The 26,661-nt window shown below is 40.9% G+C and overlaps 1 protein-coding gene across 1 annotated transcript in view; it reads left to right on the top strand.

The window, feature by feature from the left end:
- The window catches only part of TMEM182 (transmembrane protein 182), a 22,454-nt gene extending 3,548 nt beyond the window's left edge, over positions 1–18,906 (top strand). The window contains exons 4-5 of the mRNA XM_009883073.1: positions 7,227–7,364; positions 18,725–18,906. Of these exons, the coding sequence (XP_009881375.1) occupies positions 7,227–7,364; positions 18,725–18,906 (320 nt within the window). The remainder of the gene's footprint in view (positions 1–7,226; positions 7,365–18,724) is intronic.
- Positions 18,907–26,661: the final 7,755 nt, after the last annotated feature.

Raw genomic sequence — 26,661 nt, 5'->3', positions numbered from 1 at the left:
TATAAATAGATACAGTTGGATTGCTTTTGAGCTCATTAAAACTGAAGAGGTTTTTTTTATGCCTCCAGTTCATTTTCAGCATCCAAGCTAAGTTATTTACTAAAGCAGGTATGCTTGTTCAAGAATCTTTCACAACTTTTTATGAAGAAGGTTATGTCATCGTCTCTTCTGTTATTTCAAAACTTGTCTAGTTTGACAGTCCTGCCCATGGTATTTGGCAAACAAGTTTTTAAAACCTTGCTGCAACTGCAGTTGCTAAATTAAGAAATGCTAGAAGGTTGTCCTCCTCTTCTTTATTCACAGTGGAGGAAATGGTTCTCTGCAAAAGCCAGTGGCAAAAGCCCTTGATTTGATTTCATGAAGAACAAGATTTCATCAACTATTTGTATATCCAGGTGGCTGCATCTAATACCTGGCATCAGCTAAACACAGAACAAAAGGGACCTACCAAAAGATTGAGGTTATTGTCCCTCTTTTTGCTTCTGCTACTGTTTCTTGATACAATATTACCATTTTCATGGCTCACAGCTTTCTCAGCATATTCACTTTTGGGGATAAAAAAAAAATCTCCCACACAGAAACTGTGTTTTTGTGAGTCCCTCAAGTCCTGTTTTAATTAGGAGTGAATAAGAAGAAATATTCTGTCATCTGAAAAATACTTAGTTTGCTCTTTCATAGAAAAATACACAACTGAATAAAAAGCTTTAAACTTCATTAGAAAAATCAAACACGTATGTACAACACATTTTTAAAAAAAAACCTCTAGCTTTCTGTTAGCAGAACTGTTAGTTTCTGAGCAAGCAAAGGCATGTGACTTCTTTTACAGTCTGTTTGTGTTAAGAGACTTCGGGGCCTTATCAGAGGAATTTGGATTTAACTGCAGTCCCTAGTGGAAACACAAGTGTGGTTGGTTGGTGGAGTGCCTCGTTACCATCCAGTTAGAAGAGCTCAGGCAAAGATAAGTTTCCTGAGGAACATAAATTCTCTGATGATTTTTGAGTGCGGTGACTGGACCGAGCTCTCTGTTGACATAACTCCTTTGGCTTTAGTATCAGGAGGAATTTTGCTCAGAGCTTTTCTGGGCCAGAATTCAAATGGGGCTCAATCTATCCCCTCTTAGCTTTTTTACAGCTTTCTGTGTGTTGGTTTTATGGTGTTTGTGCGATAGCACCCAAAAGACTCAAACACTGAAGACCTTCATGTTTAGTGCTTTAGTACACTTTACAAAGCTTTAGACCAAGGGCTTGGTTCATCCTGCTGTGCAAACCTAGACTATGAGCTCTCCATGTCAAGAATTATAGACATAGATGGAAATGTAAAGACCAAAGAGCCAACAGTGAAGCTTATATTGGAGATTTGAATGCGTGTTTTAATATCTCAGATTTCTTTACATCATTACTGTCAGATGCATGATTAGCTTTGAAGGGTTAGATAGCACTGCTTTGAAATTTCAGCGTTCTGTGTCTTTTAATCACAGTTACAATGGATTTGTTCATTCACTGTTTGTTGTTTTTTTAAATATCTTGGCGGAGTGGGGAGGACTTCACCTATCTGCAATGTAAGGTGGGGTCCAAGCTGTGCTAACCATCATTTATGGTTAATGCACTTAAAGAAATTTGCAGACCATGCCATTTATCTTCACCTGAAACAGGCGTCTAAATGAACTCGGGGGAAGTCTAATGACATTCTGTGATAAGTACAGTGGTTTATAGTGACAGCTATTATAGTATGCAGCTATTAAGTAGACTTAGACAGCACCTCATTGTGTTGCCACCAAATTCATCTATATGATGATTCACAAACACATGTGCAACAAACTACAAGCTTGGAATAAAAAAAATTAAATTAGCCCGCACAATAAAAGTGACAGAGTAGTGACCTCTGCATTCTAAAATAAACATACATTTGTATAAGCATAATCAGATTGGTTATCCTGTCAAGCTATTTTGAAAACGTAATAGTATAGTACTTAAATAATAATTCATTGCTAGCTAGATTAATGCATGGTATCCTGTCATTAGATTACTTAATGCTGACATTCAAGGACTATCACACTTTTAATAAACTCTTTTACTACAAGACAATACGAGGCCTGTTTTTGAAAAATGTGCAAAGTCTTTGCCCGCACAAGTAGTCCCATTGGCTGCAGTGAGATTATCCCTAAGAAAAAGAAGTGCAAGTTCTAGCACTTAGTCAACTCGTTAATTTTATTTTTGAGGGTTTTTTTTTTCAACTTTATTTAGAAATAAACAACAGTTCCTTAACCGTTGTAAATTGCCCCAGTGCCTTCTGAAGCTAAATTGGTAGCCGTTTAATGGGGCTGTGCTGACACATTAGTTTAATACTCTGATTTGTAGCTGCTAGTACTTTTTTTCCTGACCATTAGTATCTTACTTTGTCCAGCCCTGGGCACATTGCCAGCATTTGAAGTAGTGCCTAATATAATGTAGCATATAGAATGTTTATGGGACGGAAGCGAAATTCTTGTTCAGCAACTATTACGTCTAAAATGGTGTGATCAGCTTTATTGGCAGGTTTGTTACAGGGTTGAAAATAACCTAAAGTAATCTACAAAATATCAGCAACAAAATCTGAAAGTAAATATTGTACAGTGAAATGTTAGCAGTAGCCTGTTTCTAGGGAAAAAAAATGCTGTTATGTAATACAGTCACATAATTGCCCATGAGAGATTGTAATACAGTACATTTACTAAGGGAGAACTCCCCAGCCACCAAGCAGTGATAAAGCAAGAAGTATTTAAAAAAGCAATGTATCCATACTGTGAATATTGTATTTGTTTTACTGTTAAGGCTATTAAAAAAAAAAAAAAGATTATTACTACTAAGGGATAATAAAGGGTACTGAGTGAAACTGAGAAAAGTTTTGCAAGGTTTATCGTGTTGCCAGGTGTGTCTCCTGCGCTGCTGATGAGATCTGTGATCTCATTTACAGCCGTTTATCTGCAGAGAAGATAATCCTGATTTAAGGCTGTTCAGGCACTTAATTTTTCACTGTATTTTATATTGTGGGTGGCAATATTTTGGCAAAAGTATTTTGATATCTTTTAAATTAAATAGAGGGGTAAAAAAGACATATTCTAAAATACAGTCCACAGCGAAATCACAGGAAAGGTTCTCTTTGGGATGTGAGCTTGTGGATGAAAATTCAAGGCAACTTTTCCAAGTCATTTTGCCTATCTTTAGTAATGTTTATGCAGCATTGTACTCACCTATGCTTTAAAGGTTTTTTCAGCGTTGTAGCGCTTAATAATTCATGTTGGATATTGAATTCAATATTAAGTGGCTGGGTTTTTTTTTTGATAGGCCATAGAAAATGTATGGGCTGATGGCTGAGATTTTAAAACACTTGAAGTCAGCAAGGGCAATAAAATACGTGGTGTGGTTTCATGAGGTTGGTGTTAATGTCTCCATGTTGCATGGTGTCATTAGCTGGCCTGTTCCTGAATAACCCGTTACGGAGCTTCAGAGGTGTGCACAGATACTGCACAACAAGGGTGCGTTGCAGGTGACACAGCTGTGTAGCTTTGTCAAGTGTATTATTGTTTCTCTTTGATATCATGCACGGGTAAGATCTTAAAATATGAATCTGTGGCTTCAGTTTATAATCAATGCTGGGATCGACTACACTAGAAAAGTGGGCTTTTTGATAACTTTCAGCCATTTCTCAAAATTTTGGTCCCTTGCTCAAAACCAGATACTTCTTTTAGTTTTCAAATGATGCAGAAGTCTCCAGAGGAATCTAAATAGGGATCTTTAGGGAGAAAAGCAAGTAGCAAGGGAAAGTTACAGGTCATGCAGTTTTGGAGGAATATACTGCAGCTATAATGTTCCCATAGTATTAGAGGCCAAATGGTGTAGAGCTCAGACAAGCATACCGTGTGTACTCCTGTTTTCCTCTAAAGTACTGCTTTATTTTTAGGCCTGCCTGTTGCTGCCAAGGCAAATGTTGTACCCGATGAAGGGGCAGCTTACCAAGACAAGTTACAGAACCTTCTGTTTAGCACTCTTGCAACACAGAGCAATGGTATCTAAGATTAACACTGCAGATAGGTTTACCTTGGACTCTGCGGTAGGGCTTGTACTTTGTTTCTCCTACTGTAGGAAATACTTGGAATAATGCATGCCCTTGAGGTAGGTAGCTTGAATATATCTGAGAGCCTCGAGGCAAGGGTACTCCTTGTACTGAACCAGAACATGGGCTATCTTATGAACTGCTCCGGTGAGACTTGAAATGGTGCAAAAGTCTCTTAACACCTTGTATAGGTACACCAAACCGTTGTTTCTTGAAACAGGCTGCTTGGATCAGGGTCATCCCTTTTCATGGCATTCAAAGAAGCATAATGCAAATCAGCATCTTCTGTTGCTTTTTATCTGTCATAGTTCACCTCAGTCTCAGAGCAGCAAAGTCTTTGACTTGAAGAGTAAGTTCACTCTTAGGTGGTTTTAATTTCAGCCAGCTCTTTTGTGTTCATCTATAGATACCAGCTAAACTAAATGACAGCAGCAGGGCTGCATTGTAACTTTGGATGATTAGCCCTGCAGGAACCGATCTTGTCCATCTAGGCAGAGAAGATGAGAAAAAATGGTCTGAGTAGGAAATAAGTGAGGCCTTCTTTGCAGAAAAATGGTTGCTTTTTAACTCCCTTACTAAAGAAAAAGTCTAAATGCTCTTAGGATGTTTCCTCAGACCTGTGCCACAAATGACCCTAATGACTTACTGTCTTGCAGAGGGGGTAGTCTTTCACTTGAAAAGTCGCTGATTTGAGAACATTGCACACCTTTTACCTGTCTACCCTATTTTCAAATTGATGTTTAATGATGGAGTTAGCTGGCTAAACAAGTATTAGGATCATCAGAATTTATCCATGATTCTCTGGAGTAAAAAATTATTTCTAGAGAAACAGAATGGAAGCTTATTTCAGGTGATAGCTAGGTCAAATCAGTATTTCACATATAATGCATAGAATAGTTATGCTGTTGGAGCAGAGAAACAGCTTTTCTTGTGTATAGTTGCAGAGGGGTTTAAGCAAATTTTCATCAGTTACATTTGTACTCCTTTTGTGTTCAGTTTCCCGGAGTATTTGAACAAATGAAGCTTTTCCAGTAAAATTGCACTAAAAGCAGACTTCAAAGCTTCCTGTACGAAGAGTAGATAATGAAACTGTATACTAATTTTGTAATGCTGGAGAAGCTTGTGTACTCATCCATTCAGAAAATAGAAACACTGCTATATGCCTTAGGTGACTGACCATAATGATATCGAAGAAAGCTTTTTCAAGGTCCATTTTGGCCAATGTGTCCTATTATATAGCATGACTTTGAAGTACCTTGGGCCATCCATGTAAAAGAGTTGGGTGGTTATAGACTGATTTAGAGGTATTAGGTTTTAAATGAGGAAGTAATGTCCCATGGACTTGGGGACTGCGATGAAGCTTAGCAAAGTAGCCCCATGAGTAAAATAATATGAAATTGCTTCAGAGACCCAAGACTGAAGGACTTGAGAGATTTACCTTTCTAGGTCTCCATTCACTGTCCATTTGCATTAAGTGAATCATTTAACTATGTGTTTAACTTTAAACAGGTGCCTAAATCCCGTAAGAGGTGGAGTACTTAAAGGAGAACACACACTTAACTGCTTTGCTGAGCCACAGCCTTATTTCTTACCTACTATTTCCATATTTTTTTGTTTATGTGGAAGGAAGACTTGTATTGGACAGGAACCAAAACACAATTTTAACCCTTCTGCCAGCTAGTCTCTTTACCACATTCATCCTTCCTATGCCCAAATCTGCTGATCAGTGTGGTGGAAAATTATGTCTCTGAATGTTTGCCTGGATTAAAAAGGATGTTATTTTAAAAGTGTGGCTAATGTGATGTGGTGAACGTGATCTAGCTAATACATTTACAAGGCTGAAAGAAGCAAGATGGTGTATACTTTAACATGAGTTAAGCCGGTCAAGTTAAAACTATAGATTTTTGGAACACATTAGTGGGAAGAACAAGCTGATAAAGTCTAGTGCACCTTCAGATTTCAGATGAGAGCAAACCTGAATTATTCCAGAATAGCTGGCTCTAACAAGCTGTGTGAATTTGAAACTTTCAGGATATGAACCAGTATAACAGTTGCTTGGTTGTGTTTTGCCATAACAGTAAGTAGGTGCTGTCAAATGATAAGTGGCAGTTTCTTTTGTGACTCACTTTTCTTGACTTGCCAGCTGGCTTATATGCTTTCCCTCAGTTGGGTGGAAATGTTTTTCACTGCCTGAATTGTCAATGCTTCAAGATTTTCAGATCTGACGATGGAGATCTTTGCAACTCATAATTTTACTAATGGGTTGTGTTAATGTACCAATTTTTAAATTCATGGGAGAAATTTATGTCACTCTTGTAGCATTTGTAAAATGATGACTTTGTTAAATGGATGTGCAATTAACCAGCTAAAAAATAATTGTTAGAAAGACTCTTTTGGCCAGAGTATGTCACAAAACTCTCGGCTCATTTATCACCAGCTGCATCCATTAATTCAGCACTGCTTGGCACTGTCTAACAGGGGCTTCTGAAACATCACATTTAAAATTTAATAAAATACAAAGAGCTTTAGAGCAGGAATAGGCTTGTTTAAAATACTTAACTGTTTTTCAGAAACCCAGTTTACATTTTTTTTAGTTTCTCCCCCTCCTGCTTTTGATTTCTGTCTATTGAATATGACTGTGTAAAGAGAATTATCCCATTGTAAATTGTAGAGAACTTACAGATTGCTATTGGTGATACAGTCTGAGCACTAAGAATGTCAGGATGTTACAGCTCTTTGCTTCTCACAGACAACTTTGGTAAAACAATCGTATCCTGTCAGTCCAGTCGTTTATCCCAAAGAATCATTGCTACAGCTCTGGTGTACCGTTTTCTAAAGAGCATAAATTTGGTCAAGTTGCTATCTTACAAGTCACTGCTAAATATTAAGCAGACAGATTTCATTCATGGTAACTTACAACCTATTTTCCATGATCATCAGATAAGAACTGGCTTTCAAACCTAATTTGGTCCACATGATCTATAACGTATATGCACGATAGAATGAATGTTTCATTTGTTAATAAGGCAAGTGAAAAGAGAAAAGGAAAAGAAAAATCCTTGTTAGCCAAATATGTCACTTGTTTAAGTTCTAAAAGGTGGTGTATTGTTTTTTTCCTTCTTCCCTTTCCCCAGTTTATCGAGGTTTCTGGACAGTTCTTATGCTCCTGGGAGTGCTCACTATTGTGATGGCTAGTTTCTTCATCATCTGTGCAGCTCCTTTTGCCAGCCACATTCTGTACAAAGCAGGAGGAGGCTTCTTCATCATTGCTGGTGGGTATACTGTTTGCTTAGTCAATTAAAAAAGAGAAAGGATGAGGTATTTCTTCCATTTTCCCTGAGCAAAAATTATATTAATCATGGTTAAAAAAAAGAAAAAGCATATGCTTCTATCCTTTGGCTTGTGGAGTGCCTACCTTGGAGACAATTCTTTCCACAGTTATTTAGTCATAAAGCTATTCAAAAAGCTACTTTTGGATTAAGATAAAAAAATTTCAGGACAAATCATGGAATTACACTACAATTTCAATCTAGGTTTTTTTTTCAGGAAAAAAGAATGCTGTTTAGGGATGCTGCTGTATAAGATTCTCAAGGGCTTTAGCTAAGGAGAGTTTTTTTTTTTATCAGTGACACAAAAGATGATTACAGGAAGCTTTAAAGAACTTGGAAGACAGATCACATTCACATGACCAATATAGGAGAAATGTTTTGGGTGTGATTGGAGTACATAAAATAGTTGTCACATATGAGTAAGTGGGAGCTCTAAACCTCTGTGGATAAAAGATAACAAATAACTGAATTCCCTCCTTCCTCATAACCCTCACATAGTATGGAGGATGCACCCTCCCAGGATTCAGCTGATACGGGCAGCTCTCTGGGACGTTGTTCGGTTAACCTTGAAAAGTCTGGAAAGATGTCATCCTTGTGTGTGAGATGCAGTTGTGTAGGATGTAAATGATAGTATATGCTCAATCACTGTTTTCCTTTGTATAAAGCCTGGTGAGAGGTGGTCCTGTGAGAGCAGTATTGTGTTACAGGGTAGAGCCACTCGTGTCAGGACCAAAAGGCTTGGGCTCTCGTTGTGCTTCTGTTACTGACCTGCTGACCTTGCTTCCACACTTCACCTCGCAGCTCTTCATACGCAGTTAGTGATCATTATTCCCTTTTAAACGACCCTCAGTGAAGTGTGGGAAGTATTTTATAATATTTTTGCTGAAAAGAACTCCTGCACACTTGCATTTGATCCCTTGAGAATTACTCCTCCACACTTTTAAAAGACATACAAAAATATTCATAGTCTGACAGAAATCCTGAGGTATTTCAATGCTTTTTGTCACTACTTTGCAGGGTAAGAGCCCATGTGAGTCTTATTCTTTTTCTGCATTTTTAATCTGTAAAAACTCCTCAGACGTCACTAGAAAGTAGCAGAGGCTGTTAGAAAGGAGAAGGGCACTTGAAAGACACCAGGAACCGATGGGTAGAGGTCCAAAGCGACGTGAGTGTTCTCCACTCTGGGTCAGTTCATCTGCCCTCATTTAGGCAGGGGAAAGTTAGATCCCCAAGTCTCTGCTAGTCTCCCTTGGCTTCCCTCGGAGGTCTGCAAGCGGCAATAACATTCACTGGCAGTGAAAACAGTAGATATGTAAGAAGTTCCACAGCTGGGGATTCATTTCATCCTGAAAGAGGGGTCAAACTGGATCAAGTGAATGCGCTATGGAGGAACCCTACACCTCTCTTTCCTTTAGTGGGGGAATCTAGAGAGGCTGGTTTTTTAAGTGTGTGAAGTTAAGTGAGCTTTATTATCCCAGTGTGTGACCTTGGGCCTGTCTCGTTGCCCCTCTCACCCTTTGTCCCTGTAGAGCAGATGTTCTTCAAGGGAAATCCTGAATTTCTGCTGTCTGTATTTGTAGTATCTTTCAACTTCAGGACTGTTTTCAATAAGATCTTCAGAGAAGAGCTGTGATATTTTTACTATTGCCATTGTTGAAAAGCAAAGCTATTTAGCAAAATCCTGCTATGATTTGCCAAAAGGTAGTGGTGGCAGTGGAATATAAGACCCTGGAGCCATTCCGCTTATAGAAGATATTTTGGCTTGGGTAGGGGGACACAGTTCCCAACCAAGCTCTTCTGCTTCTCCTCCCAGTCCCACCAATAGGGCACAGCTGCTGGGGGAAGGTATTTACTGTAAATATCATTATCCCATGCAAAACTTCAGATCACCCACAAAAACATTAAAAAAAAAGTTTGTTGCTCTCGGCTCTTCTCACAAGTACTCCCGTAGCCAAGGTGAAGGTTTAATTATATCGTGAATTAAAATCATGCTGGTGAGAGTGACCATACTGACATAAGAAGAGCTTATAAATATTTTGCATTGTCAGTAGTTAAAGCTATGTCCTGAGGAATGTCTTGGGCAACAACTCAGTTTCCTGTGGTGTTACTGATCAATGGCCCATTGCGTTAAACGGAGAGTAAGAGGGATTCTCAGACCCAAAGGTATGACCGCATGAAATTGCTCTCCCAATAGGAGTTCCTCATAATAGTTAATATCTTAAGTCTGGGATAATTTGGGGGCAGAGCCAGATAAGGTAGAACCTGATGCAGAAGAGGAGTGTTTTAACCTGCCTCTAGAAGGCAGGGTGGCGTGCTCTACTGTGTTCCCTGCTGCCCTGACCCCTTCCTCTATCCATCTCCTTCAGGACTAAAGAGCCTGTTTGTTTACGGCCTCCCAAAGGAAAGCAGGGCATGGAAGGGCAGAGTGATGAGAAGCGGTGCATATTTACCACTTGTACCAACATGTGGTCAGGATGCAGCCAGGGTGTGCATCTATTTAAACACAGACCTAATAGGAAAATGAAAAGATGTAGTGTGACTTGGATCATAGGTGAAGTTAGAGTTCTTGTAAGACAGAAACCAGCATATTGATGTGAAGAAAAAACGGCATTATATACATTGTTTTGAAAGGGCCTGGATGCTGTCTTACCACAGAGTTCAGGTAGCTGTCACACTGGAGAGAATAGTAGGCTTCTGAGAAAGAAGTTAGACAAGGTGGTTGTTCTGTGGAAGTTTGGAAGAAGTTAGGAAGATCGGTCATTTTCCTACTTACATATCTTTAAAGAAAAATGTCAGATGAAGCAATTTTAATACCTATTATTGGACTGAAGTATATGTATCCTTTTGCAACCTTAACTGACAAATTTGGTAGCAGATAAAAGCTCTGCCTAACTGAAGAGAACAGCTTGTAGCATGATCTGCTGTGCCATCTTAGGGCTCAGAAAGCAGCTGAAGATATTTGGAATGGGATTCATGCCAACTGTCCAGCCATCTGAAAGCTAAGTGGTTTTCATGAATCAACTGCTTAAACTTTTATTATCAATAGTAAGAAACACACTCTCAGAGGGACACTTCACTTTATCTGTGCTAAGGCAGATAGACTTGCCTTCTGGAGGGACCTATGGAAGGACCCTGAACAGAGAACCTGACTGACACAGAATAAATTTAGGTTGGAAGGGACCTCTTGTGGAAATCAAGTCTGGGTTCAAAGCAGGGCTGGTTTCAAAGTTAGATCAGGCAGCTCAGAGCCTTATCCTGTCAAGTTTTTAGAATCTCCAGGAATTGATGTTCTACAGCATCTTTGGGCACTTTTCCCAGTTTGACCAACTTAATTGTGTATTTATTTTTTTTTCCTTGTATCCACCTGGAATTGTTCTTGCTGCAGCTTGTGACCATTGAGTATCATCCTTTCAGTATGCAGATCTCTGAAGAGTCTATCCCCATCTTCTTAATAACACCATTTAGAAAGATGAAGATTGTTTTCTTCTCTAGACTAAAACTCCCCAGCTCACTCAGCCTCTCCTTGTCCTCCATCCCCCTACCTGTCTTGGTGGTCATTACCTCAGTTCATCAGTATCTCTCTTTCACCAAGGGGCCTCAGATTGGACGCAGGTTTCCAGATATGGTGTCACAAGTGCTGAGTAAAGGGAAATAATAGTATTTTCAAACCTGATGACTGTGTTCTTGCTAATGCAACTCTGAATTAGGTTAACTTCCATTTCTGCCAGACCTGCTTGAATTCTAGCACACTCACAGGGACCATTCTTGGGCTCTAAGGAAGTTGCCTATGAGGAGCAACCAGTTCTTCTGGGTCCCTTTGCCCTTCAAAGCATCCTTTGTCCTTCAGGGCAGCCTCCCTTGGGATCCTGCCTATGAGTTCCCTGAACAGGCCGAAGTCTGTTCTCATGAAGTCCTGGGTCTTTAATCTCCTACTCACCTTCCATATTCCTCTTAGGATACTAAACTTTGCCACTTCATGGCCATTAGAATCACAGCTGACACCATCTATTATATTCCTGACCAGTTTTTCCTTATTTGTGAGTATCAGGTCCAGCAAAGCTCTTCCATTAGTTGGTCTGTTCCACACCTGTTTCAAAAAGTTATCCATGATGCAGTTCAGCTACCTACCTTCTGGATTGCTTGCTCTCTGCAATGTTGCCCTTCTAGAAGATATTGGGGTGGCTGAGTCCCACATGAAAACCAGAAGTCTTAACTATTTTTCCAGTCCACTTTGCCTTCTTGATTGGGTGGCCTGTAGCAGATACCCACCATGACAACATCCTTTTTGTCCACCTTGTTTGTTTTAACTCCTAAGCTCCTGTTACTTAGATGATCTCTGTCCATTCAAGATATTTCTTTGTGCAGACTGCAGCCATCCCACCCCATCTTAACTGCCTTTTCTTAAAGAGTCTGCATCCATCCGTCAAAGCATTTAAATCAAGTAAGCTGTCTCACCATGTCTGCAGCTGCAGTGGCCTCATCCATCATCCAGTGACTGCATGAACTTGAGTTCCTCCTGTGTTATTCCAACACTGGGTTCATTTATGTACATGCATTTGAGATGGGCTTTCATGTGTGCTGCTTTCTTAGTTGAAGTGTACGAGCCTGCCTCATTGCTCTGTCCCATGCGTATACTCTCCATTCCCTTCCCCCTGCTTATCTGGAGGCTTTGATGTCCATCTGCCAATGGTTCCTGCTCGCATCTCTTCTCACAAGGTTACTGAACTTGTTGCTCTCTCCCCACTTTGTCTGGTGGATCTCACCTCTTCCCAGCAGTCCTTGTATCTCAAAGAGGGTCCTGTGGTCACGGAAGCCAAAGCCTTGCTTGTGACACTATTTGCAAAGCTAGGAGCTGATGCACAGTGTATTCCAACTTTTGTACAGTTTTTAGCCTTTGGACAGCAGGTTTGAGACCGTGATCATCTGGGCCCAATGCCGTTACCTCTCACCCTCAGAGCCCTGTAATTACTCACTCAAGGTCCCTCTGCCAGCATCACTGGTGCCCATGTGGATGAACTGCGAAGGGTCTCCAAGGACCAAAGGAACCTCAGAAGCCTCTCCACAGTGTTGCATATCCGGGGTCCAGAATAGCAGCAAAACTACCCACAGAGCAATTCTGATCTCTGATCTGTGGCAGAGTCACGCATTTGCCTTTTCTTCATCCTGATCTTTAAGAAAGGCTGCCCACTTATCTTAGAGTGGTGCAGCTGAATTACCACAAATGGAGAGGCACACACAATTATTAGTATTGGTGGCAGCTTGTTGACTAGCAGCTTTCCCAATTAAGCTTTGTAACCGCATTAACTACCTGAGGCTTTAGGTGAAACTACAGAGGCTACACCTTGTGGGGAAAAAGTGCCTATCACTCCAACGATACCACAGTCAGTGACTTGAGCGCTCTCTTTGCATCCTCACCTCCGTGTCTACAATATCAGATGATGGACCAAGAGCAGCTACAGTAGTGCAAAAGGTAAGAAGCCTTCTAGTCCCTTCAAAGGTCATAGAAAAAAAGAAAGGAAAAGTGCCATAAAATAATCACTTAGAGCAGCCTTCAGTAAAGTCCATTATTACCTTGGGCCCGTTCCTGCCTGGGTGGTGGTGGAAACTGTCCTCTTGTACTGATGTCAAACAAGCAAGCCCCCAGGATGTGCAGAGCACTACAGAATCACACCCTCGCTTGTGAAGAAGCAAGATTAGAAGTACAAGTATGACTTCTGCTTCCTGCCAAAATAGTGAAAAAAAAAGCTGATATTTGAATTCTAGCTCCTAGATGAGGACAAAAATCTGTCTTCAGAGATACGTGCCAACTCCCATAGCTCTTAAGTGGGATCCTCTGCATGTACTTCAGAGTGGCATGTCAAACATACTTTGTAAATAAAGGTCACAAGAGGCCAAGGTAGGCGGTAGAATCTGTAATAAGGACAAGGACAGAAAAATGCAATTGAAAAAAAAAAAACAAACCACATATACACCACACATACAAGTTTTCCTCAAGTGAGATAAAGAGTTCTAAACTTCTAGGCACAAGTAAAAAGCTCACATCATTCTTTCCAGCACCTGTTGTCTTCGTGTCTGCATAGTAAAAGATTCATGCCACAAGCAGCCATTCACCATTGACAAGTGAAAGGCATTTCTGCGTGGGAAGAATGAGTACTAAAGGCCAGCAAACTGCTTCTTGAATTCATAGACATTTCTAAAGGTTCTGTATTCTTTCTCCTCTGCAGTATGCAGAAGTATTTGTTTGAAAGAAATTCAAAAGAACAAATGCAAAAGACAGAAAAGAGTGACCTCAGAGAAGTCCATGTCTTATCACACTGCACAGAGCTGTGTATCAAACGTGTGTTCTTAAAAAAATGCAATATGGAAAAAGGAAAGAAAAAGGAGGAGGAGGAAAGTATTTATTTGTCTTAATCTCTCTCAGACATATTTAATGTTCTAGGAATAATTTCCCCCATCATTCCTGATTCATGCAACGGCTGTTTTATTTTATATCCACTAAAAGACAAGGGCAAATGGACACCCGCACACTATGCAAAAGGTCTCAATGCTGAAAATGTAGAAATACATCATAGCACACATTGTTCCTAGAAATATTTGCTTCCTGAAATTGTGGAGGGTTTTTTTTTCAATCTCAGTAATTTTGCTTTGGAACTTGGCTATGAGAGTTCCTGACATTCACAATAGATAGTGCAAGACTGCGTGAACAGATTTCCCAGAATAAATATATATTCCTTTTAGTATATTGTCCTCCATAATGAGCAGGCATTCCTATTACACTTATGATGGATGCTTTCTCAGCGCTTACTGGCATGACTAATATTCTGAAGGAAGGAGAAAAGCTAGTGAGGCAAACTTGTGGATAAAGAAGCAGGATGGAATATCAGTAGTGTAGTTATATAAACAGGAATTCTCCCCATTGTCTTGCACAAGCAGCATAAAATTTAGCTAAGCTCTCAAGCAGTAAAGAGTCTAATTCTCACCTCTCTTCAGTTTTACATGGACTCTGCTGATGATTCTGAGTTACTAATATTCTAGCAACTGTACTAGATTCTTTGGAATCATGTACAAATCTAGTGATTGGTGGTGATGTAAAGAAATAGCCTAATTTGAAACTTTTTGCAATATATGATTTTTCTTCAAAAATACCGTATTCCCTACATCTAAATTGAGGCAGTGAGATTTTACAGTGATGGGAGCTAGTTTAAAAGAATTGAGCAGACTAAGATAGACAATTGCTTAGTAAGATTTTGTACTGCTTTCAGTCCAATGCCTTTCCTTTTGTTTAAGTACACTTCAGTGAATGATACTTCACCTATTGGTACAAATAACTAAAGCAGAATATTGCAGAAATAGTGCAGATGTACGCACAAAGTAGAAGGATGGAGAGGCAGAAGACTTGTATATATCAGTGACTCTGCTATGGTATGTGTTATGTATTAAGTAAATCTGCCTTGGCTTTGAGGAGCAAAACTCCTTTGAAAGCCAGAGTCAAGAGACAAAGCTTGGATACTTAGAACCTCTGAATATCAGATTAGTTGTTTCTGTGCCTCATTTTTCTTACTACAAAATGGAGATGAACCCAGCTTTTGATCTGTATGTTTGTAAACACCATGTAAAGTGCTGACTATTATTTGACATGACTATTACAGTTCATAACGCATAGACCAAACTGATATCTCGTGGCCTGTAAAAAATGCTTCACACGTTATGTGTATCTGAATTTTACGTGCTACTCTGTCCTCTGAACAAATTGTTTGTACTCTGTTCTTGATGTTGCTTTTTCTTCAAATCTTTCTTGAACTGTTAACATCCTTCCATTTTGTTAAAATAAGACAAGGTAAACAGACATGAAATCATATAATCAGGAAAGAAGCAGTATTCTTTTGGAATCTAACAACCAGATAAGTATTTAAGTTCTAGTAACCATTCGTTAAGCTCATACTTGCCTTTGAATCAGGTATTTTGATGCAATCAGTGTGGATGCCAAGAGGAAAAACCCTGGAAGTCAAAGCGACTTCCACATGTGCTTAAATTTAAGCACAACCTGAAGTGCTTAATGGATAGGAAGGAACTAATGCCCTCAACATCAAACATTTTAAGCAGATGCATTAGTGATAATAGAAGTACAAGATCTGCTTCCCTGCTCTCACCACTGCTTCTAATGTACTTTAACATCTTAGGAAACAAGACCAAATGGACAAAACAGAGGGTCTACCTGTTAAATGCTTCTGTTTTCCTTTTTCTCTGCTACCATTTCTAACATACAGGACCATCAGTAAACTCCTGTGTAAATGCTTAACTCCCATGAAATCATAACTCTGTGAAAATTAGACAAAAGGAACACTATAGAATGAAATGCTGTTGGAGTCAACAGGACATGGTCAGTTTTCACGTAGCCTGATTCGACTGTTCAAGACTTTTCTTGAACACAGTAAGCAATGTACCTACGAAGTAGCCTCCATTAGCAGATAGTGAGAACCAATAAATACTCTTTTAGTGCCTTAATTAACTAAGAGGGTTTACGTATTTTCCCTTTCTTTTTCTTCTCTTTTAAAGAAGGACATTTATCTCTGCTTGACATAACATTTCTTCAGCAAATTTCCATACCCAACAATTTGCCGCACACAGGTATTAGCAGCTTGCTGTGAAATCACCTGATGGGTTTCAGCTTCCCTGAAGTTGTTTTACCACTGGCACCTACACCTACACGGAGTTGGCTCTAGTTTAAGCAACTAGAAGGTGTTGTTTCAGACTGCCCGAAGAGCAAATGTTGCCCATTTTGAGATTAAAGCACCTCTGACGGAGTCTTGTTTTAATGGCAGATGCTTCTGACTAACTGGGCTATGTAGCTTTGTGTCTGCCCAGGGTTCCGGAGGTCAAAATCATTCCAGATGTGCAAGGCCTGGTTACACTTACCTGCTGCTGCACTAAGGGGATATGCATCACTACCTTTTGTAATTATTTTAGGTTTGGACTACTTTTGCCCTGAAGTAGAGAATAAATAGAAGACTGCAGACATTTGAAAATTCACAGGCGTAGCTATTTGAAGAAGTAAATTCCAATGTTCGTATGGATTTTGCCATATGATGAATGTATCTTTCCAAATCTTGTTACCTGAGCTAGATTTTTTTTTTTTTTGGTTGAAGTTTTGAAACCTTGAACAAACTCCGTGTCTCTAATAGCTCCAATTATGAGTTTGGCCCTGAATCTTTTTATTTTTTACATCAAAAGTTGCTACCTCTGTTTGGTTCTAATTTTCCTGTGTTGCCTACATTAGCTGTTATCATTAGATATTTTGTTATAGGAATCTTCTGCTCAATTTGGCTTCTATTTGGCGAGTCTTCAATTTAATTTCTCATTCTTTATATCTGGCCCTAAGGTGATCCTTCTCTCTGATTGTTTCACCACTTGTATGTTTAATACAATCACAGTACTAAACTCCATCAAAATTGAGTTTTACTTAGGTAAGATACTTTCAAAATTGAATTTATGTCTTTTAGAGTTGAGTGTTGGGTTTTTTTTTAAATTTGTTACAAATTTGAGCCCCAGCGAAAGTTATAATCCTGGAAGCATATTTCATAGGCAGGAAATATGTCTGCCTCCTTCTTTAGTTTTTCTACTTCCTTTCAGCCTCATAAAAATTGCAGTTCCTTTGGGATTTTTCAGTCACGTTTTGATTATGCCTCAGGTTAACTGCTTCAGCTCATTTTTTGGTAGGCTTCAAAAGCTGGCGCTCACAAACATTGAGTTGTGAGGTCTCACCTGTCAGATGTTCGGAATGTAAAGCTATTACATTTTGACAATAAAGCACCAACAAGAATGTCACCAGATCACCAATTTAAACTGCCGCAGCTAACCTGTCTGATTTTGCCTGAAGCAAACGAGGGAGACATGACAAGAGCTGCTCCCTGGTAAGCGGGTAGAGGGAGAGGAGGTGGTGAGGCAGACTCTCAGGGTGGGAATGGGGAAGGGTAGCCATGAAAGGTTAATGGGACAGGTGGGTCTGGAAGCAAATGCCTATCCATGGGTGCTTACACAGTACATTTGTGGGTTTTGCCACAAGTGTCGCTCTTGTTCAAGGTTGCATTGCAAGTATTTAGGAGGATGGGGAAGAGACCACAAATACCTTTGACTTAGACTCTGCTGCTCTTCAGCCTGAAAACTCAAGTTTTGCAGTGAGTGTTCCCAGGAGTATGCACTGGCTTTTGGTTTTAATGAGGCACCTAAACATCCTGAGATAAGAGCATGATGGGATGGTGTCGCCCAAATATTTTGATGTTGGAATAGATAGCCCCGCTGCTGTAACTGTGCTGTGACAACTGGAGCTCAGAGAGCAAGTGGGTACATGCTGGAGCATGCAAAAAATTCAGACTTGAATTTTCTAGCAAGTCTTCTGCTGGAGCATCTGTGCTGCAGGCTTGCATTTCTCAAGTGTCCACATTCCTCTAAAGTGAAATGAAATATTAGGAATGCAACTGATACTTCACAAAGCACTTTCTTCTTATATCTCCTTCTGGTGTATAGTAACAAAGAGATTAACAAAGTTTGTAAGGACATGTGCTCCTATTACTATCATGTGTAAACACTCCAAAGGCCTTTCAGAGGAGTGGTTGGGAAAAGGCTGTGAATTATGTGGTGGATTAATTCCAGGAAACTGTGCTATCCAATCTGAGGTTAATACTAATAGCCTGCTTCATAGCTATTATTTCATTATTGTTGCATTTTGTTCCTATACCAGGAACTTCTTTTCTAATGTGGTGGATTTTGAATTAAATACATCTGAATTTGTCTGCAAAATACTTGAGTAGAATACTCTGAAGGTAGCATGTTCCAAAAAAGCCCTTTTCGTAAAAAAAAAGAAGCAAATGTAGAGCGGTGAAGATGATAGAAAGATTTCCCATCCTTTTACCCTTTTCATATCTGATCCAAAAGACTGTGATAGAAACAACGTTAGTTTGGGAAGCAAAAGTAGGTATTTTTTTTCCAGGTCATCCTGTCCAGTCTCCTTTCCCTTCCTTTGGCTCCTGAATTCAAACCAGTGAATACCTGCCTGAGTTTTGTCCCTAAACACACTCGTGTTTTGGTCTGCCTGCCAAAACCAGACATATCTTTTGTTGTGGGAATATGCCTTTCAGTGCAAATCAGAAGCAAGATGGGGATAGTACGTGTTGGAGGAAGCCAGTGGTGGCTGACTGTGCCTTGAAGATGGGGCCTCAAGCATTGATGGGTTTCTAGGTGTTGCAGTAAACGCACCCAGCATTTGCCTCACAATCTGTTGTTAAAACCCGCTGTTTCTTTTCCAGGTGTTTTGTTTTCTCTGGTAGTCGTGATGTACGTCATCTGGGTCCAGGCGATGGCTGATCTGGAAAACTACACAAACATGAAAAAAATGGATTGCCCAGACTTTGCTGTGTATGTACGTTATGGCTGGTCTTTTATGCTGGCCCCTATTGGAGTATTTTTGGAATGCTGTTCTTGTTGGTAGGGCGTGCCATTTATTTACACTCAGACTAGTCGTACACTGCTGAAGGGAATACAGGAATCCTAGTGAAGCTTCATGACAATTGTAAACTGGAACACGATTTTATACATTATCACCATTACGTCAATCCTAAGTGTGCAGGCGGACTTCTGGAAATTCTTCCGTTACTTGTTTAAGGGCAGAGGACACAAAATTCAATACGGGAAGAAACAACCTGTAGTCCCAACTAGTTGCTTTTAATTCTTTAGAAACTATCCTCATGGTTCTCCATGTAGTACTGTTAGCAGCATTTTTGCAGTTTTGCAAATAGAGGAAGGCAAAAACCTTCTGCAACCAAAAGCCCAACATGAAGTGGGCCACATCAACATTTTATACGTTTGTCTTTTAACATTTATCTTGTGCTTCTGCTTGTGGAGAATGGTACAAGGTGGAGGGGAAAACAAACATTTAAACATAGTAATTCAATCTACCTCTTCTCCTGTTTTCCACTGCTTGCCTTAGCTTTAACACAAGCAAACATGTCTGCACTTTATAAAAATAGCGTGCAGTTGTTCATGCAGCATCCATGGGAAGAGGACGAGAGAGAAGACAATTACCGTGAACAGCGACCTGGTGCTAGTCCGTACATGCAAAGCTTAACTGCTTCCATTACACACTTGTCTTTTATGTATGCATCTGAAAGCTGTATACTTCTGTATCCTGAAATCCGTATTTGTTGCATGATTCTGTAAGCCTATATGCTATAGTTAAATCACTAGCTGGAGTTAACGCCAACATTGTACTTTGAATTATAGCGTTAATATCTTAATCAAGTTTTAAGCCTTTTATTTTTGAATGGAATAATTGGCTCCTCCAACAAATGTTTTCCTGGTTGTGTAAAATGACTTTTTTTATTAAAAAAGGTTTATTATGAAGACAATAGTTAGGACATGAAAATGTATGTTTTATATAGCCTTCATTTCCCCCAATATTAAAAATCTGCAGTGTAGACCAAATCCAACTTGCCTACTAGTTATCCCAGGGAAAGCAATGAACCTAGCTAAGACAGCAGGGGAGATGGATTTGGTTCTGTGTTGTAGGAGTGGCTGGCTCTGTGTGTATGTGTGTGTGTGCGTGTGTGTGCACGCATATGTTTGGAAGATGGGTGAGGATGGGACCGTATGCATGATATGGAAAAGATGGGGTGGAGTTTTAACAATGGGGAAACTTTGTCTGGCATTGGGCCAAGTTGAAATTAAATCCATCTGAGAGCGTGTTGGTTTTCACTTTGTAACTCAATGCAGAATAGTTTGGGACTTACGGGGAAAAAATAAAGACTGCATGTTGGTTTCTTCTTGTTCACAATGCTTAATTCCACAGCTGTTATGAATACCGAAAGCATCACTAAAAGGCAGGAAAGGAGTGCCCACCTAGAAGATGTGGTGGGCCAGATTGGATGTTGCTTCCATTTCGGGAGCTTTTGTGACTGGAAGCTTTCCAGCCTTCCCTGCTACTTATTTATTTTTCCATCATCAAGATTAGCTTTATACATTATAGAACAGGAAGACAACAAGGGCGGGGGGTAGGGGAGCTGGGACTATGAGGTTTGGAATAGTTACCAAATCACAAAAATATTTTTATTGGCAGCTAACATGGTGTTTTTAATTACTGTGTCAGAGAGTATGATGGGTGAATTTTAACCAAATATTCATAAGCAAATATATGAACTCCATATAAATGATCACCATCCGGAGAACATTAGGGTTACACCATAATGCCCTTGTTTAGTCAGGAAATGCTGAAATTAACCCTGCCCCTTGTGCATATGGTATTATATTCCTGCCCTTAATTACACAATCACATACTGTTTCTCAAATAGTACAATCTGTTGGTATTTACCCTCTTTACAGTCTAGGATACTCACTGGTAATTGTGGAGGTAAATTCAATAATCAAGAGTTATTTGACTAGTTACCCCTCCCAAACCCTGTCTGCTTCTCTGCAGGGGAGAGTCCTTCTCCACAAGAGCTTAGAGGGGGCGATACACTTGAGCCACTTTCTTGCAACTTTTAGAAGTGGGAGGAATTGAGAGGTGCCTCAGAGCTGGACTTCTTCCAGCAACCTAACCATGTGTGCAGCAGCAACTAATAAACTCTGCAAGGAATGAGCCAAAGGCTCCTGTGGAGCCCTTAATTCAGCCCATGTGCATCTTCAGAACTCCCTCCATTAAGCAGCTAAATTAGCTACACTCTTGTGTGCGAGGCGGCCTCTCTTGGAGGCAACCTTTTGGGTCAGACTGCGGGTGTAATGGCCGTTGAAGACCCAAGGTGTTTCTGAGGGTTTCCTTAGAAACTTCAGGAAGCCTTTCTGGCGTCAGTAGAAATTGCTTGAGTACTCATTAATTCTTCACTCAAACTCACACTTTTGGCAATAGTCTGGAGCTCTACCCATTTGCTTTAATTGGATACCACCTTCTCCTCGTGGCAGAGCTGAGAGTCAGGTTCCTTCTGACACAGTGTGGACAGGTTCCTCGCTGCTCCCTCCAAAACCTGTCCGTAGCTGAGCATATGATGTGTCATAAGTAGCTGCTGCAGGCCGGGAAATGCTGTTGAAGGTGGTGGGGAGGGATTTCTGTATGGATTTGCCTAAAAGCACGATCTAACTCTTGTTCTTCTGATTTCATTAAAGAACTATGTGTAGGGGAATGGGTTTGTAAGAACTCGGGAAAGACAGACTCAGTCTGTGGCATTCTTCCAGATATGCTTTTGTCTAGAAAATCCTTGGCGGCGATGCAGGGATTTTCATGATTAGAGCTGAGTAAAAGATTGTAAAGGGGATTAAATACTGTAATCAAAGTATTCTGTGAACGTGGTCAAAGAACTGTGTTCCTCGCAAACCTATAGGGTTTTGGGGGTTTTATTTTTAATTGCCTGGCTGGCTTAATAGTCTGTGGTCATACTGGAAGAAAAGAGATATTTTTTAAGCAACGTGTTCAGAAAAGAGATGGTAAAAGGAACACGTAGATAAGAAGCATTTTCTGATTACTTTCAATCCGACAATCACCTGCATGTCCAGTGTGAACATGGCGAGGACTGTGACTGCCCAGGAAGGAGGCAGTGAGAAAACGAGGGGCTGGAGGTGAGAAAGGAGGGAGAGAAAGGAGGGCGAGCATCCCTCTGCCGTGCCCTCTGCCAGCGCGCTGTGCAGCTGTTGTGGATTCCTGGGGGATACGCTGATGCAGCGTGGTAAGGGCAGCTGTGGACATAAACAGAAAAGGATTCGCCCCGGCTCTATCCTTGTTACTCATTGGGGTGGCTGCTGGAAGTTTCACTAGAGCTGACCTTCAAGAAACATGTGGCTGTTCATCGACGTTTATGTTACTGAGGTAAAGCAACGTTCTCCTTTGAGGAAATGCAAAATAAAGCCTGCTCGATTTGTCTGCAGGGTGCCTTGCTGCTGCAGCTCAGACTGTACTCTATAGTGCCAGGAAACTGCTAGCGGGACAATTTTAAGTAGTGTTGGTAATGCTGTGTCCCCATTCTTGCAAAATCCTAACTGTCTGCAAAGCGTGTTGTGCTTACTATCTTTTAAGAAGTCATATCGAACCTCTTAAATGAGCTATTTACCTTCTGATGCAGCAGCTGGGTTTTCCTCTGGCTCTCCTGTTCCTATCTGTATTTTCGGCAGTGTGATCTCCGGGCAGTGAAAACTGGATAAAGTATGTTCACATGAAATTCTGCTGTGTTAGCTTACAATAAATCTGGATTGATGCTGCTGAAGTCAGTGGAGATGCTGAAATTGAAAACAGAAGTTGGTCATCTATAATCAAAAGTGACAGAAGGGATGAAGAATCACATGTGCCACTTTTCCTTCCACGTCTCTTACGTTACCAGTTTAAACTGGTCTATCTTTCCAGTCCACAACATTGTTCATCTCCCCAGGAGACACACTGACAATAGGGATCAGGAGAGCCGTTTGACATGAAGGTAAGAAGGAATGAAGGGCTGGCAGCATCTCCCATGTTGGACACCTCCAAATTCTGCACCTGGTTTTTCCCTACGTCCCAGTAGAGCCCAGTGCTCTGGAGTACTTCAAGGCTCTACATGTTATTGTGAGGGTAAGGGGAGGGTCTGGAGCAGAAGTCACCCTGAATTATTTGCCATGGATTTGTTCCTTATCTGTTCCTAAAAACTGCCAAGGATGCATTTAGTGCAAATTAGGGGGACCCCATACACACAGAAGGTGCCTTTCACAGTAGTAGGCAGCCGCTCCGAACTGGGTTGTAGCAAGGGGATGGTCTCAGCGGTGGTCCTTCACCTTTGGCTCCCCCCACCCTGTGCCCCAGGTGCCCAAGGAGATGTTCTCCCAAATGACTTGCACGATTCAGGTTTTAAACCGTTTAAGAAAAAGACCTTAAATTAATTCGTCTTTAAGATGGAAACGCATTTAAAACAGAAAGAAACCCAGAAAGATAATGAAAAACGTTCCCCCCTCCTTTTCTATACCACATCAGATTGACTTATCCTCTGTTATGTGGCTTTACTTTGAAACAGATCACTCTCATTGCAACACGTTTAATGCTGCCAGCCACCACATGGTTATTTGGCAGCTATTTAAAGCTCAGATCATATTACTCTGTCGCAGTGCTAGGCACCCATGTTCCAACTGGTATACAACAGATCTAAAGAGAAATCAGCTTCAGGTTTTGTTCTCTGAAATTAAATGTGACGGCATGATCTCTATGATCCTTCCCCCCCCCCCCCTTTTTCCCCTTTTTTTTTTTTTTTTTTTGTATGCATTATTACCTTTTGGAACAGCGTTTTGCTAGCACCACAGGGGAAATTCAGTTAGGTTGTCAGCCTGATATAGTGTATTATCAGATGCGTTAGCTTTTCCTCCCTCTTAGATTTGCTTAAGAGCTTATAAACCACAGAGAATAAAAAGTGCTAAATAGAATGAAATGACCTGTCAAGGGTAGATATAGTATTTGAGAATGACTTAAAAAAATTCCACCAGCTTCAAGCACTCCAGTCTCACTGACTGTCTGCACTATCTTGAAATTTGGCCTCTTTCTTTTTTTCCCCCAAGTAAAGCGCTTTGATGGTCATTGATCTTTGATGATTGCTTCTTGAAAAGGACTAATTTTGTCTTCCCATATTCAGTCCAGGATGAGATTTTGTAGCAGGAGAGGATGCCATTATGAGATCCGAAATAGATTTGAATCCTGCTCTTCACATAATGAGCCTAATCTTAAATTTTACAAAACATTGAACAAAGTCAAGACAAGTGAGTCCCAAGAAGAATTAACCAATAAATACTTTCCACTGCAGGGAATTTAATTATTTTATTAATGGAGAATAGGAGAATTTTCCATAGGAAATAAAGTGATCGATCTCATACCCAGGTCTTTCTTAACCCTGATAGATGTATTAAATTGACAAGCTGGGGTGATCAGCTTGCATTTAACCTCTCTCAGGAAATATGGGACAGTGCTTACCCAGAAGCACCAGTGGATATTGTTTAGGAAACCGAAGCTTTGTATGTAATCCTTCTTTCACTCCTTTTTTCTAAAGTTCTGCCCGTGTCATTCGTCATCGTCTTCCCCCCTGCCCCCCCCACCTGATGTCAAAAAACTTTGCAGGGTTTAAAGCTTTGCCCTGAACTTTAAATAGCAACTTGCCAGTCAAAGCAACATGAACAGCATATTCCTATATGTTCCAGGACTAGTGCTAAGGTTAGAAGTAGCTTGTTTCTTTGGCATGTACATCACATAATGCGGTACAAAAGCACCCTTTCAGCCTTCCTGGAGGAGCAGGCTTTAGGGAGGGAAATGCTAATGCTGCCGCAGAGCACCACATGCTTTGAGGCACTGGTGTGCTGCCGCCGTGCACACGACCGTCCCGGACATGCCTGGTGCTGAGACGAGCTTGCACAACTACATGAGCTGCTCCAGGATCCACAACGGTGTCCAGACGTGGGAGGATACAGCTTAAAATGCAGTCTCCAGAGATGTCTATGTAGCAATGTAGTGTGGACATACCAACTAGCTCCAAAAAGTTACCTCAAGTACTGCACTCTGCCACCTGATGGTCACTATTCTGTGGTGTGCAAGACAGAGTCGGTCAAAGAGAGGAGGAACCATAACCTGAACTGTGCTCTCTGCCTTACCCACAGAAACAAGGCCCAGTGCGCCAGTGCTGTGGTCCCATCACTGTAGCTCCAAATGCTTGTTTTATTCTTGAAGCTGCACCATTAATTCATGGGTTTCCCAGACGTTAGCTGTGTGTGAGGAAAGGAGCCTGGTGGGATTCAGTGGTAGGTGGAGGTTGTGACTCTTCAGCTGGATTGATAGAGTACTGTCTAGAAGCTCTGTAGGGCTTCTTATTTCCTTGGAAGACATTTCTGATTGCTAGACTACTAACCCTCTGTTTCTACAGAGAATGCAACCTGCAGGAGGCACTTGCTTCAATATCAGAAAAAAAAAACCCACCTCTAGCTTGATAAAAAACCCCACAACTCCTATCAGCTTAGATTTTCTAGCCCTAATTGAAAACCTAGTAGTACCTTAGCGTACGATCAGGCTCACAGAAATCTGTCACAAGGCAATGACGTACACGCTTGAAGACAGGATGGTGACAGCTGTTTCTGGTACATGAGACCCTCTTACAACTCTAACCTGTGATTCACCCAGTAGGAAAATATTTGGATAACCTTTCTGCAGTAAGAAGCATTACTTTGTAATTCAGATGTATGGGAATATTAAGTAATTATATTCCAATTATTAATTGCTATAAAAAGGCATGTCTGACATTTTTTCTTTGCAGAAAAGAACCCCAACAAATTCTATGCATATTTCAATGACAATGAAATACCCTTCAGATTGCCCTTGGTAATCTGTGCCCATATCTCCGCTGCTGCAGTGAAATGAGCACATCCCTTGAAGACTCTACATGAATAAGCTATGGGCTCTTTAATTTAATAAGGAGCTTCTGCACTCAGAGGGGGAGGAAATTCATGAACCAGAGAGACCAAAGTAGAAGCCCCAGTTAGAAGCTAATGCCCTACATTGTGCTATCTGAAAGTCTTTGATCAGTCGTATGCTTGGGTTATTTGGTCAGATCCTTATTCCGGCACAAACACACTGCCTGTTCAGTTATCACCTGTATGTCTAGATATAGGGATACCTTTAGAAGCAAGAGTGTCTAAAGCCTGCTCAATAATAGAAAAAGGCATGGCCCTGAGAGAGCGATTTCAGAAAAATCATTGGGCCCATGCCAGCTTTTCGGTGCACCTGGGTTCCCGCTGATGAAGAATGCCAAAGGTGTGGCTTTAAGTTTGGAAAGGACACTTGTGCTACATGAGCTTCTGAACTACCTGTTCTTCCAGCGCAAGACAACCCATTGGCAAAAACAAACTCTCACCCCACGAGACAGGGATGCCGGCCAATTGCTTTCTCTGTAAAAGAACTGTGACCTGCATCGTGTTTATAGAGAGCTGTATTTGCTGCTCAGCTTAAGAGGGAACACAGGTGATACCCACGTCACCCCAGTGCAAGCCATAACCCATATGTTGCACACAGGATGGAAATCCCGTCAGCTGATTCCTACATCTGTCAGCCGCCGCTGTTTACTCTCACTCAGCGACTCATAAAAGCGGGCTGGCGGTAGACGAGGAGGAAATTTTTGGAGAGGGGATGCGTGGGCCAGGGGGGTGTTGCTGTGGCGAGGTCTGCCCTGCGCCAAGGGGCAGCCTGGGCTGCGCCAACACCGTGGGGTTTCCA

The sequence above is a fragment of the Charadrius vociferus genome, unplaced genomic scaffold (genome assembly GCF_000708025.1).
Source record: "Charadrius vociferus isolate BGI_N301 unplaced genomic scaffold, ASM70802v2 scaffold92, whole genome shotgun sequence".
NCBI classification, from domain to species: domain Eukaryota; kingdom Metazoa; phylum Chordata; class Aves; order Charadriiformes; family Charadriidae; genus Charadrius; species Charadrius vociferus.
This window is presented reverse-complemented; position numbering and strand designations above follow the sequence as displayed.